Source organism: Grammomys surdaster, unplaced genomic scaffold (assembly GCF_004785775.1).
Source record: "Grammomys surdaster isolate TR1022 unplaced genomic scaffold, NIH_TR_1.0 63, whole genome shotgun sequence".
Taxonomy (NCBI): domain Eukaryota; kingdom Metazoa; phylum Chordata; class Mammalia; order Rodentia; family Muridae; genus Grammomys; species Grammomys surdaster.
In genome coordinates, this window is record NW_021604565.1 from 11,410,670 (window position 1) to 11,424,928 (window position 14,259).

The 14,259-nt window shown below is 45.9% G+C and overlaps 1 protein-coding gene across 3 annotated transcripts in view; it reads left to right on the top strand.

The window, feature by feature from the left end:
* Nucleotides 1-14,259, top strand: part of Matn2 (matrilin 2) — a 120,932-nt gene that overhangs the window by 23,222 nt on the left and 83,451 nt on the right. For all 3 annotated transcript variants that reach the window (XM_028765747.1, XM_028765754.1, XM_028765763.1), the window contains exon 2: nucleotides 9,700-10,269. In XM_028765747.1, the coding sequence (XP_028621580.1) occupies nucleotides 9,700-10,269 (570 nt within the window). The remainder of the gene's footprint in view (nucleotides 1-9,699; nucleotides 10,270-14,259) is intronic.

A 14,259-nucleotide genomic window follows, 5' to 3' on the forward strand; every position in this document is an offset into this window, starting at 1 on the left:
GTGCCCCTGTGGGTCTGTACCATGTGCTTTAGACACCTGGTTATGCTATGTGATGCTCTATAGAGAGCAGATGTCATCACATAGCTGTTTCCCAGGAAGTGCTTGACACATAGTTTCATATTAGTGTGTGTGTGTGTGTGTACACACGTGCATGCACACTCACAGATCTGTGGACTCTAATGGAAGATAGTGCTATTTCTCAATTTGAGAAAGAAAAAAAATACCCAGAGTGTTTGAGAATAATACTAAGGTTGTTTTCTGTTTTTATTCCGTCAGCTCCTATTTTTTTTAAGGCTCTAAAGCCACCAACTACGTATGTGTTTATACTCTCTTTATCAATTACAGGAAAGCTTGTGCAGTGAACTCTGAGAGGGGCCGTTGAGCATTTCTTAGTGAGGTTGGAGCAAACTGCTTTACTTTGCAAGGACATTTCAGTTCATCGGAAACTTTTTCCCCAGGGCTAAACTGGGGCAGCCTTTTCTTTGGCTCCCGTGTAGAGAAACCCATCCAGGGCTCTGGAAGCCACGGTTGTTGAAGTTCACATGACGCCTCCTTTTAGCTCCTGTAATACTCACCAGAGGAGACTGGTGTGATGTGGCATTTTTTTTCCTTTCCCTTTTTCTGGCTCCTTGGTGCATGCTCCTTGAGAGCCTTAGAGAGCTGTGTTCCTGAGAGCATTTATGACAGTCAATGGGAACAACTGACATTCGAGCTGGTGTCAACTGGGATCCCTCAGGGGCCCCTGGCCTGTGACTCTACTTATTAAGCAGTATTGCTATGCAAAGACGACCACTCATTAAAATCTTTGTAAAATAGCAGAAAAAGAAACAAGTATATTTTTGCAAGGATGCTGCCTATGTGTGTCTCCAGGTTGGGAAGAATTCCTTTATTGGGGTTTCTCCCTGTACATTTGTCCTTCTGCACATTTCCTTCTGAGTTAAAGTGCACACAGAGCAAACCTGGCAATCCCAAGGCTTCAGCTTCTGCCTTTGACCTTGGGTAATCCAGGATACAGTGTCACCATATTTCTAAGACCACTGCTGGTAATGGAGACACAGGCATGGAGTGCTCTACTGCTATCCCCTCTTCTAGGCTCTTGGCAGACGGCCTTTCGTGACCACATGTCTCTAGAAACGAAGTTCTCAGGCTTGTGCCGAAGGACCACCTGGGACAAGTGCTGTTCCTCACCTGTACAGGATCTGACCCATTAACTTTAGGACTTGGCATTTTGAATACATTTGCCAAGTGTTTCTTACATCACCAGACAATGAGGGATCTCTGTCATGGCTGTCGCTCACTGAACCTCCAGATCAGCTTTTCCATCCATCCAAGCTCATGGAAAGCTACTTACGCTTCTCTTTTTGCTTCTTTTCCACTCCTTACACCTAAATGTGCACACCAAAGGGAATAAGCAAAGATTCAGAAAAGAGCATCCAACTACATGGCACTCTGCTGAGTCCCAGGATTCGTAGAAGACAGTGTATGTGGCTAAATAGCTTTAGATGTGAAACACGGAGAGAAGATTTTAGTTAGAGGTAAACACGGGCTATGAGAGAGGCCATTAGGTCAGTGGAGGTCCGCTAGGAGAGGTGTTCAAACCAAGAGACCCCAGGACTTAGAGCATCAATAGCAGAATGGAATAGTGTGCAGAGAGCCTCCTGCAAACATCAGTGACCTTGTTGCCACTGACCTTGGGATGGTGGCTTTGGTAACCACTACCTGAGGCTTCATTGTCCTGGGTACTTCATAGCTGTCAGTCCAACTGTTGTGACTCAGATCAAAATGTCCCCAGACATTTGTCCCCAGACTCATTCATGGAAAGTTCTGATATGACAAGAAGAAGACTGAGGTCTCTTGAGTTAGGGGAGGCCAGGAGGGCCATTGATAAGATAGTTAAAATACTAATATTAGGGGGAGTGTAATGACATGTTGGCACACTGGTGTCCTTCCACAAACCCCTGGTTGGAAGATCTTGATGTGTGGTGTTGATAGGAATCCTATAGCTAAAATTTAATGTGAAAACCAAGGAGCTGGGGCTGTGAATAGAGGCTATGGTGTGGATTTACCTGACACTCTGGTCCTGATTTTAATCTGTAACCAGATGTCAATCCAGAAGTCCCTCTCCTCAGGGTTCATTAACTGACATTTGAACCCCATGCAAAGTGTGCAGCACTAACTTCTATTAGGTTTTGTCATATTAGTTTTGACTCATTATTCTAGAAATACCTCATGACCTCGACTCTGTTTCTTCATTAATTCATGATTCCACCCAATAATGTGCCTAGAGAGACCACAGAGCTATTTTTCCCCTGACTTTGGAGATGTACTTGGAAAGTCTTACAGAGGACGGAAGGCTTTGTCAATGAGGCCAAGAGATGTCCTGGTCCCAGTACGCAGTGGAGGGTGTTGTCCTGAGACACTGAGTCGGGCTTCGGTCTCTTCCCAGCAGTATATTTGGAAGCTTTGAATGGAAGTGACGGGGTCAGAGAGAGCTATTGCTCATCAGCCTTGTACAGTGTCTAATGTGAGGTAATGCAGCAGCTGGCTTCTGACTAACAAGGGAGTTGGAGAAACAAGAGTTGATTACCGGTCTTCCAGGCCTGGCCAGGGTCCAGGCACTCTATTAAAGTGCCTAAATATGTGGGAATTATAGGTCAAGTGACACTGGGGACAAGAGCCAAAGATAAGTCAACTTATTTCTAAAATACCCTTTTTACCATCTGTAAGCCCTGCAAGTCAATCACAGTCTTGAGGCACACAGGGACAGAATCACATGTGGCACTTCCCACCCCCACTGCCCACCTCTCCTGTGTTCCATAGGAAATCTTTTGAGGTCTTTTTTCTCTCTGTTTCTCAATAACGTTCTAGTCACATTTTAAATCATGTCCAAGTCCCACTGGTTAGCCCTAGTAAGGAGAGCAGCTGTAGCTATTAGCTCAGCATCCCTGTCTCCAGCATCACTCTTGTTGATGAGCTCAGTGTCCACACACTCCTCTGAGCTCAGCTCTCAGCTCCTCTTATCTCCACCCCGTGCTTACAGGAACTGCACTTCCAAGCTCACGCCTACACTTCGACGATGCTGAAGTCTTATCTGGACTTTGGATCCGTTGATCTCGCCATCTCCTTTGCCCTTCACTTTCTCGGTTGCTTGGCCTTCCAGATTTAATGCTGTCAACCTTTGTCCCCTCCTGATCCACTGGATAACCCTGTTACATCCAGCTTTTGCCCAACTTCCCCCAGGCCAGAGTAGCTGCAATGGAACACCCTAATGTGTTCACTGGTCTCACACATAACAATCCTCTTTCTTCAAGACAGCCTTTAAGCTGTTTAAGATTACTCTCTAGTTCTTAATGCAGCCAGAGCCCCAGAAACTATCATCTTGTTTTCCCTCTTGTATCATTTAACTCTTCAGTTCTCTTAGTGCCCACAAATTATCTGCTTTGCTAGGGGGTGATTGGAAGCCTTGGGTCTCTGCTATCTGTTCTCTTAACATTTGTCTCCTGTGCTGACTACATTCCTCCTAGTCCCCACAGTCACGGGAAGACCAGCAGTCTGTCTTCTATCTCAGCGTCTCCTCCTTCAGTCTCCTCAGATCTCACACCCGCTGAATCCTCAACAAGCCTTGTCAAGTGAGTGTGGATATGAATTAACTGGCAGCCTAAAGTCCCAGTCTCCTGTTGTGATGAAGGCCAGGGTTTGTTTTTATCATTTGGTTAAGCTAAATAAGTATTTAGCAAGGGGAAAGCACTTGGCGAAGTGCAGGCAAGTTTGGGCCATGTTGCTCAGCCATCATTCCAGAAAGGGAAAGAACTGACCCCTGAGAGCAGACACAGTCCTCGTGAAGCTTGAGGATTCTGGGAATGGAAGGTGGAGAGGATGGGGTGAGCATGCTTGGTGGTTAGAATGTGAGCCTTGGTTCCTCACACTTGCACAGTCATAGAGTTCCACCCAATGGCTCTGCTTCCTAGACGGGAAGGAGACTGCAAGAAGGTTTAGACTCTCTAGAGCCATGTCCTCATCTGTAATGTGGAAACAGAAACTGCCCCGTTCCTAAGGTGACTAGGGAATAAATAGGCCAGCGTATGGAAAATATTCCAAACAAGGCTGGGCAGCTCAATGTGATCTGCAAATTACTGCAATATTCTCTTTGAATCTTACAAGGTTTTTTTTTTTTTTTTTGAGGTTTTCTTGTCACATTTTACAGAAGAAAAGTTTGATCATTGGGCTGGGGAAGAGGACTCTGTTCCTAGGAACTTAAAACAAACAAAAAGCTGGTCTCAGTGTCATGCACTTTTAATCTAGTCCTGGGATAGCAGAGGTAGGTAGATCCTTGGGGCTCGCTGGCTGACAAGTATAGCTTACTTTGTGAGAGAGACTCCATCTCAAAACAAAGCACAAACAAACATGAAGGTAACCAGTGCTGAAGAATAACAGCCAAGATTGTTCAACATAAAAGCATAGACATGCACACATACAAACATGCACACACATTAACAAGAGACTGAGGGTCAAAGATGCTCAGGACTATTCAGGCAGAAACTGACAGAGGTTGGACTTGTACTGAGATTGTCAGACTTTATTGCTGTTTCCCTGAGAATCCCTGAGTCCTCTCCAGATGAAATTCTTTTACCCTCATTATAGAGACTCACATCCGTTCCAAAATGCCCTGACTTCCCCAGGCAGATGACACCAAATGTTTACCAGGCTGCCACATACGTGTGGTTGACCTTAGCTAGTGCCAGCAGTGACAAATCTTCAGCCTAAGGAGAGGAAATAGTTGTGAGATTGCACACTGTCACCCAGCAGGGCAGAAATGTTCTTAAAATTCTCCTGGCCCAGATTCTCCTTCTTTGGAAGGGCAAGAGACTATTTTCTCAATGCCAGGACTTTGAGTCCAGATGACAAGATTGGGAGTGTAGTTGACAGAGTCCAGATCGTTGCTTAATGGCGAGAGGGATGACATTTTATTATGTGCTCACAAATCCTCATCCAAGTGCGGCTGAAAGTCCTGTCATGAGGGGCCAAGAGGAAGATCATTGTGTGTTCTTTCTGAAGGCTGAGGAGAAGGGGCATCCTTCCTCAGCACCAGTAATTAACATGAGGGGATCACTCAGAGGAGAGTTCATTTTTCTGGAAACTTCTCTCAACTGGCCATTGTGGAGAAGCTACAGGGCTTTTCACAGGAAGTATTTTGGTGTTCTCAAGCATTTGCAAAGTTCATATTGCTGTGTTATCTGCCTTGAGGATGTGTTAAGAGGACCTTGAAATGATAGAGAAGCTACTGTTACCATCTCAGCCTGACTATAGTAAGCCTCAAGACCTTGCAACGGAGGGCCATTTTCATAAGCCTCAGCTTGCTGTTCTGTAAAGTGGGTGACTTACCTCTACATGGGATCTTCTGGCTTACATTTCATTAGTCTGGAGTCCATGAACTGAGAGTCCAGCCCTGATGGTGCTGTGTGTAAGTGTAGGGGCTGAAGTCACACTATACCAACAGGAGGCACCCCTGGTTACACCATACCAACCAAAAGTTACACCCTGGACTCCCTAGCTTTAAGGCTGATTGCCCTGACTCAGTTTCTTTCATATGAAGCCTTATTTTACCACCTGAAATTTCACTTAATTCTACAGATGTTGATGTAGTGGAATACTCACTGTATTTCCACCACATATGCATGCACACACACACATAACACATGCATGCCCACACACACATATATGTGCACACACAGGCACATGGATGCACACTCATGTACACATGCATGTGTATGCACAGACACATGCACACACACACACAGACACACACACACACACACACACACACACACACACACACACACACTTCAGAGTCCCGCCTTGTAGAACTCACAGTGAGGCAGTGAAGTCAGGACATACCAGAATTCTTTTTATTTCCAGAGATTTACTTTCTAGCATTCTCAGATCATGATCCCTGGGCCAGGAACATCAACATTACCATTCAACTTGTTAGAAAGGCAAGTTTTCATCTGCTTCTCCACACTCGGAGTCCGCAGCTCTAGGGATGCAGCTCGGTGCTTTGACTTTTAACGAGTGCTGCAGAGAACCAGGGTGCATGCTTAGGTTTGAGAACCACTGAGTTAGCCTTCTAGGGACATACTGAGCTTGTCTGAGTTCTTACAGGTAGACTGCTACCACCTGATTTCAGCTCTCGTGGGACTTCTTAACCACATTTTTGAACCATTGTGATATTTCTGTTGTGTCCCAAGCATTGTGGAAACTATCCATTTGTTTTGATGGGAACTAATTCAGTTTAGTGCACAATTCCGCATGGACCTTCCAGGGTTTTCTTCAAATTATGATGCTCAGTGGGATGTGGATGCCATGGGTAAGACTCACAGTACAAACCTCAGTTTGAGCAAATGTCCCTAGGGGAGGAGAGCGTTCAGTGATTTAGTCCTTTGTGGGGTCTCCTTCCTTTGAATCATTAAATCCTTGTCTATGGTGAAGTCAGTCAGATTCCCTGATCTCCTCAGCAGGTAGAGACCACAGGACCATTATCCCAGAAATAAGTTCAGACTTACTTAGAAGAGGTAGGCAGGTGTGGCTTCTGGAGGGGAACTGACCTGGGCCATCCTGACAGTGTCTAGCTCCAGCCTAGGGCCAAACGCTACATTATGCCCCCTCACACCTTTGGAGCTCAGGGCTTACCTGGTTTTTTATTTCCCCTGCCTTTTTTGGGTGTGTGTATGTGGGTGTCTATATCTAGTGCCAACTGAACAACTATAAGCGCTAGTCCTGCTCTTGCCCATCCTTGAGCTGAGTATAAGAGTTAAGGAAGAAGAAAGAATTTGGAGAGGAGGGTAGGCTGAGGAGAATCTACATGCTTGCCTATGTGGCTATTGCCTGGAGCTCCTTGCTCATAGCTGCCCTGAGAGCTGGGAATTGGTGTTATCTCTGTGTGTTTTCTCTTTTCCTGAATTATGAAAGACTTAAAAAACTCTTCAGCACCTCTATTTTCTCATCTACAAAATGGGCACAATTTTAGTACTTTTCTCAGTAGCTTGTTCTGAGAATGAACTTAGGTACCTATGATGAAATTACTCTGAAAAGGATCTTTAGAACATCTTGTGAATGTGGGGGCCTCTGTCTTGAGAAACTCTCCTTATACCTAGATCCCAGTACTGGATTTGGGTGTTATATGGAGATATGTTATATGCGCCTTCCTGCCAGGCTATTGAGGAGAATCTACCCTCTCCTGACTGTTGGGCTTGTATGGCAGCAGTGGACAGGTGTCTATGCCAGCTCTGCATGGCAAGTCCCCACCTGGCAAGCTGGCCTGGGCAGGATGGCTTTCCATCCTGACGCCTGGCTTCACTGCTTAGTCGGTGGCTTTCTGTCTCATTCTTGCAGCTGTGGTGGGTGGGATTTAGGGCGAGGACTTGGGATCTTTTTAATCTCTTTCAAATCCTGCTTGACTTGCAAAGTCCAGGGCGGGCGTAGAGAAGGGGGAAGTAGCAGGTTGTAGCTTTCATCTCTCAGGAATTCCAACAGCAGAGTGAGTTATCTGTCTGGAACCTCTGCAAGGCTCAAATCCAGTTGACTTTTTTTTCTATGCTGAGGATTTAACTCAGGGTCTCATAAGTGTCATGTCCTCTACCACCAAGCTGCATGCATCTGCAAGCTTTGATTCAGTTGGCGGCAATCATGCAACTTCCCTGCAAGAGATGTTATGTAATATTGTGCTAAGACATCACGCCGTCTGTGACCTGTGTACAGATTTCTGAGTCTGACTTGAAAAGTTTTTTTATAGTTGGCTTCAGAATATTCTCAGCTAACCCCACCCAGTAGTTCCTAGTGTCCTCTGGGTTCTAGAGCTTCACTTAGTTTCCCACCGCATTTATCCTGTCTAGGACTATGTTCACGAGCCACTCTCCAAATATTCTTTCAAGCCAAACGTTCTGTATTCACAAGGCAGCTCAGGCCTCATCTCTTTGACCTCAGCCTCTGAGGTCTGCCTTACTCTTTCTCCCTCCTTCCTTCCCTCCCTCCTTCTCCTCCCCCTCCTTCAAAAAAGGATGTATTTATTTTTATTCTATGTGTTGTCTGTGAATTTTATACATGCATTGGCCTTGCAGGCCAGGAGAGATTGTCAGATTTCCATAGAATTGGAATTACAGACAATTGTTAGCCACGATGTGGGTGGTGGGAATTAAACCCAGGTCTTGTGCAAGTATTCTTCACTGCTGAGCTATCGCTCCCCCATGCTTAAAGTCTGTTGTTAAAACTTGGTTTAACACTTGCTATTCATTTTCTGGCTTCTTAGCTCCATCTTCCAAGATAGATTGCAAGCCATGATGTTGGACCCTCTAAAGCATCTTTTGTGTTCTCTGCAGTGGCTTGTCAAACTTACATACTATGCTACAAATAACAAATCACATTTGACTCTGATAAAGGGTTTGACTGAAACTGCATTGGTGACTTTGCAGATTTATCTTGCAAAAAGAAACGCTCTGTGTAGACTAGGGTCATTAGCATCTAGTATACACAGACATGCCTGAGAACTTTCCTGGATAAGAATAAAACTGAATTTTGGAGGTTCTAAAGGTGTTCCTGGGTCTCAGGATTTCCTACAAGAGTCAGTTCGAATTGGATCCTTACCTCTTATCACTGTTTCTGCTCAGCTTGGCAAAAACTTACATATACCTGGGAAAGAGAAACCCAACTAAGAAGTTGTCTCCATCAGACTGGCCTGTGGACATGTCTGTGGGGACATGATTTTGAGTGCTGATGATGTAGAAGGACCCAGCCCACTGTGGGAGTCCCTGGGCAATGCAGCCCAAACTGTATAAGAAAAGTAGAAGGGACAGGCAGGAGAGGCAAGCCAATAGGTAGTGTTTCTCCACAGTCTCTGCCTTGACTTTCCTTGATATTGAACTATAACCTGTAAGCCAATAAACCCCTTCTCCATTGGAAAAAAAAGTATCAGCTCAGGATCCCCACGACCAAGTTCTCTAGACAAGTTCTTTGCCCCAGAGGGACAGAGGGCAGGGATAAGAAACACAGACAGGAGATGAGGGAGAAAAGGAGGGAGCAAGAGACAGGAGAAAAAGAGGGCAAAGGAGAGGGGGAAGGGGCATTTGTCCTGGGGTGAGACAAAGGACGGCATCTGGATAGAGAAGTGACAGGTGTGGCACTCAGGAAAATGGCAGTTTTCCCCTAACAAGGGAGGGGCACGTTAGGATGAGGTATTTAATTTTAATTGAGCATGGTAATTAGGTAGCCAAAGAAGGCTTTTGATTGCTGGGCTTCAATACTTTGGTAGCTGGACCTTAGTAGTCAGCCTTAGGAGGAGGTCCAAGTGAAGGACTAAACCTTAGGAGCTAGCTTTAGGAGTGTAATCTAACAGCTTTCAGCAAGGCAGAGGGAATGGGGAAGAAGGGCGAAGCCTCCTAGCACTGTGCTGGCCATGCTCGGTCACTGTACTGGTTTGGTTTGGGTTTTTGAATCAGGGATTCTTTGTGTAGCCTTGGCTAGTCCTGGAACTGGAACTAGCTCAGTAAACCAAACTGGCCTTGAACTCACAGAGATCTGCCTCTCTCTGCTGGTATTAAAGTCATCCACCACAACCACTTGGCTGGGGCCAGTATTTTATTACAGCAGCAGAAGAGCAAATCTGAACACTCCTTCCTCTGATACTTGTGACCTCTGCTCTTTCCCCAGAGAGTTCCTGTGAGAATAAGCGAGCAGATCTGGTGTTCATCATTGACAGCTCCCGAAGTGTCAACACCCATGACTATGCGAAGGTCAAGGAGTTCATTCTGGATATTCTGCAGTTCTTGGATATTGGTCCTGATGTTACCCGAGTAGGTCTGCTCCAATATGGCAGCACGGTCAAGAATGAATTCTCCCTGAAGACCTTTAAAAGGAAGTCTGAGGTGGAGAGGGCTGTCAAGAGAATGAGGCATCTATCCACTGGCACCATGACAGGGCTGGCCATCCAATATGCCCTCAACATTGCCTTCTCAGAAGCAGAGGGGGCCCGGCCCTTGCGAGAGAATGTGCCACGGGTCATAATGATTGTGACTGATGGGAGGCCTCAGGACTCAGTGGCTGAGGTGGCCTCCAAGGCCCGGAACACAGGCATCCTGATCTTTGCCATCGGTGTGGGTCAGGTGGACCTGAATACCCTAAAGGCCATTGGGAGTGAGCCCCACAAGGACCATGTCTTCCTGGTGGCCAATTTCAGCCAGATTGAGTCCTTGACCTCAGTGTTCCAGAACAAATTGTGCAGTAAGTCCTGTGCCTCTGTGGTTCATTTGTCTTTAAAGTCTTCATTCTGTGCTCAGGTTCATGGGCAAAGAGAAATGCACCATTCTTTGGAGGATTACACATATATTAAGTATATACTTACACAAATACAAAGGTAGCCTTAATTGTTAGCATAATGGAGGAAGAATTCAGGGCCTGGTGGAACAGAAAACCCCAGGGTCTAATCTAGGCCATGGTGTTTATAAAGACTTTCCTAGAGGAATAGGGGTGTGAGTGTGTTTGTGTTTGTTTGTGTGTGTGTGTGTGTGTGTGCATGTATGCCACAGCTTATGTGTGGAAGGTGGAGGACTATCTGCAAGAGTTGATTCTCTCTACCATATGAGTCATGGGAATTTAAACTCAGACCGTCAGGCTTGGTGACAGATCCCGTTACTTGACAGCGCTAAAGGGCATTGAAACGCAAACAGCAGGATGGGTAAGGACAGAATAAAGGTTTCCTCCAGCATGTTCAGCTGACACATTGTCATTCCCAAAATTGGAACTTGCAAGTTGGAGTAGGAATAGGAGCAGAAGGTGGAAAACATAATAGCTTCCCCATGTGTGTGGGAGACCGGGGCATTTTTGCTGGATGATAGTGTGAGCAGTGGATGTTCTTAACTGACAAAGAGGCTCAGTACATAGCAAGGACTGTGAGGGCTTTGAAGGCCAATTCTTAGACTACAACAAACTGCAAACCTGTGATATAGTGCTTGAGAGTGGGAAACAAGATGCACTTAAAATAGTTTTAAATCTATTATTATTATTAATTCATGTTACATCCTGCTCGTTGTTTCCCTCCTAGTTCCCCCCTCCCGCAGTCCTACCCCTAACCCCCACCACCTTTCCCTCTGAGCTCATGGGGATCCTCCTGGGTATCCCTCCCATCCTGCAACATCAAATTCCTGTGAAGCTAGGCATATCCTCTCGCACTGAGGCCAGACAAGGCAGCCCAGCTAGAAGAACATTTCCACATACATGCAACAGCTTTTGGGATAGCCCTGGCTCCAGTTGTTCAGGACCCACATGAAGACCAAACTGCTACATATGAGCAGGGAGGCCTAGGTCCAGCCCGTGTGTGATCTTTGGTTGGTGGTTCCATCTCAGAGAGCCCCAATGGTCCAGGTTAGTTGACTCTTCTGGTCTTCCTGTGGAGTTCTTATCCCTTTAGAGGCCAAAATCCTTCGTCCTGTTCTTCCCTAAGAGTCCCCAAGCTCCATCCACTGTTTGGCTGTGAGTGTCTGTATCTGTCTGAGTCAGCTGCTGGGTACAGCTTCTCAGAGGAATTCCCCCCCTCAAAATTAAAAATCATTTAAGTTTTTTTCAAGACAGGGCTTCTCTGTGTAGCCTTGGCTGTCCTGGAACTCTCTGTAGACCTGGCTGGCCTCCAGCTCATAGAGATCTGCCTGCCTCTGCCTCCTGAGTGCTGCGATCAAAGGTGTGCGCCACCACTGCCCAGCTTCATCTTTTTAATTCTTTTGATACAAAGTCTCAATAATCCACATTGTTTTCAAACTCTGTAGTGGGGATGACCTGAATTTTATTATTGTTGTTATTATTATTATTCTGTTGCTTCTACCTCCTACATGCCAAGATTACAGGCGTGTAGCCCCACGATGAGGATGAACTCTAGAGCCTCCTCATGCTGGACAGATACTCTCCTGACTGGGCTACATCCCCATCGATCGCAGGATGTACTTTTGATGTATTGTTAAAAACAAAAACAAAAAAACAAAAACAAACAAACAAAAAACCTTTGCAAACCTTGCAAAAACTAACTTAAGCAAAGATTCCATTTTCTTTTGACTCCAGAGTCAAATGATTTACTTAAGAAATCAATGCCATGAAAGAAAAATAACCTTTTTCTGAGCAATGTCAGTTGGAAACCATTCAGAGGTGCCATTTCCCTGGCGCCACAGAGAGGCTGCGTTATTGTGGTGCACCATGGCCTAAGTCAACTGGAAAACTCCAATCAGTAGTACGCACTGCAAACATTTTAAAGGTTTATGACTTTAAATGACTTCAGCAGAATTTATGTTCCCCCTTTCCTGGAAATACTAAAAAAAGAAATCGGTTCTGTAACCCTCTTGACAGCTTCTTCATGTGTATTGGATGGTTTTAATGGAGGAGTGCCTTTTATAAGCACTCTGCATTCATCAGCAAGTGGGAAGATAATATGATAAGGCAGAAGAACCATATGACATGAATGACCCCCATGTGACTGAATGTGGACTTGGCTCAGAGAACCTTCTTTCTCTGTGTGCTTTAGACAGGCAGCAAATTTAAAAGGCCGTTTGGACCCCCATCATCTTTGTTTAATCTGGAAGCTTTAAGAAAACACTGGTATTATCTCATTCCTTTGTGCGGCCTGAGAAATGGATCCCCTGGGACTCCTCTCATCTGCTGTGCTGAAATGCAGCTGAGCTCCAGGCCATGCACCGCCAGGCCCTGCACCTCAGGGCAGCTTCATCAACTCTCCTGAAAGGTTGAGGAGGCCCCAGAGCCTCATTATCAACCACACGCTGAATACCACAGCACTAACATTCATTAAGCACTTTCCTCCATGCATTTGATGCTCATGAAAACCAAGGAGACAGGCTACATGGTACTGCCCGGAATGTCTGTGTGAGGGTATCAAAGCCCCCGAGACTGAAATTACAGACAGTCGTGAGCTGCCATGTGGGTGCTGGGATTTGAACCTTAGTCCTGGAATAGCCGCCAGTCTTCTTAACCACTGAGGCATCTCTCCAACCCTGGCCTTACAGGTTAGTAAACTTTGCTGATTCCAAAGTTCCTGTTCTCCTTCACAGGCCAGGAATTATAAATTCCTGTCTTAAGGTGAACCATTTGCTAAGGGCAGCCTCCACAGGGAAAATGGCTCTGCTAGTACCATTCATCTGATGCGGGTAAACCTGGGAAATGACCCCTGTGTAGAACTGGGTGAGAGACAGACTGGCTGGGTGACTGGCTGTGTGACATGGTAAGTTCAGTGGGTTCCGTGAGCCTCCCTTACCTCATCTGTAAGGTGGGGCTTTTACAGGCTGGTGGTTGTGCAGACGGGTGTTATAAGCTGTGGGCCCTTTCAGTGTGCACGCATTACTACAGTCAGATACTCTCAGGATGCACATGTGAAGCAACTGGCTTTCCTTCTCATCCAGTCACAGCTTGAACTGCAGATGACATCTCCAGGTTCTGGAAGTCTCATTTAATCCTGAAATACTGAACTGCACCCTGATGACCATAGCCAGTCATGTCTCGTGTTAGGTATATTCTGTACACTGTTCCATTTAATACTAAAACTGTATTACCAGACAGGTATTCTTGTGATGCCCCTGTACAAAAGTAGAAACCAGGCTTAGAGAAAAAGAAGCAGTTCAAATACCAGCTCCGGAGACTCAGAGCCTAAGTCCTTCCTCTTCATGCGCAAACCCCAGGAAGATGCTCTCCTTATAGAAGAATGAGTGGTGGACATGATGTGTCCTTCATAGCCCCAGGATAGCTGGCTGGACTAGGAGCTCATCCCAGAGAGCCTGGGTCTGCCTGGGGGCTCCAGGACAGCCTTTAAAGTGAAGCAATAAAATTAATCATTAACAGTTGCTGTTATCAATATATCCATATGGCTAGGACTGATAGCACACTCCCGTAATCCTTGAGAGGCGAAGGAGATGGCCCAGAGGGTAAAGACGTTGACTTGGAAGCCTGATACCCTGAGATCCATCCCCACAGCTCACACTTACAGAAAAAGCTGGAGGCAGCGGTGAGATTTCTTATCACTAGAGAACTGGCAAGAAACTCTCTCGCCAGATAGCCTGACGTACACACAGCATAGCAGTGAAGAGCTGGACAAAGATGATCCACTCCTGAAATGCTACCCCGGCCTCTGCATGTGTGTGTGTGTGTGTGTGTGTGTGTGTGTGTGTGTGTGTGTGAGAGAGAGAGAGAGAGAGAGAGAGAGAGAGAGAGAGAGAGAGAGAG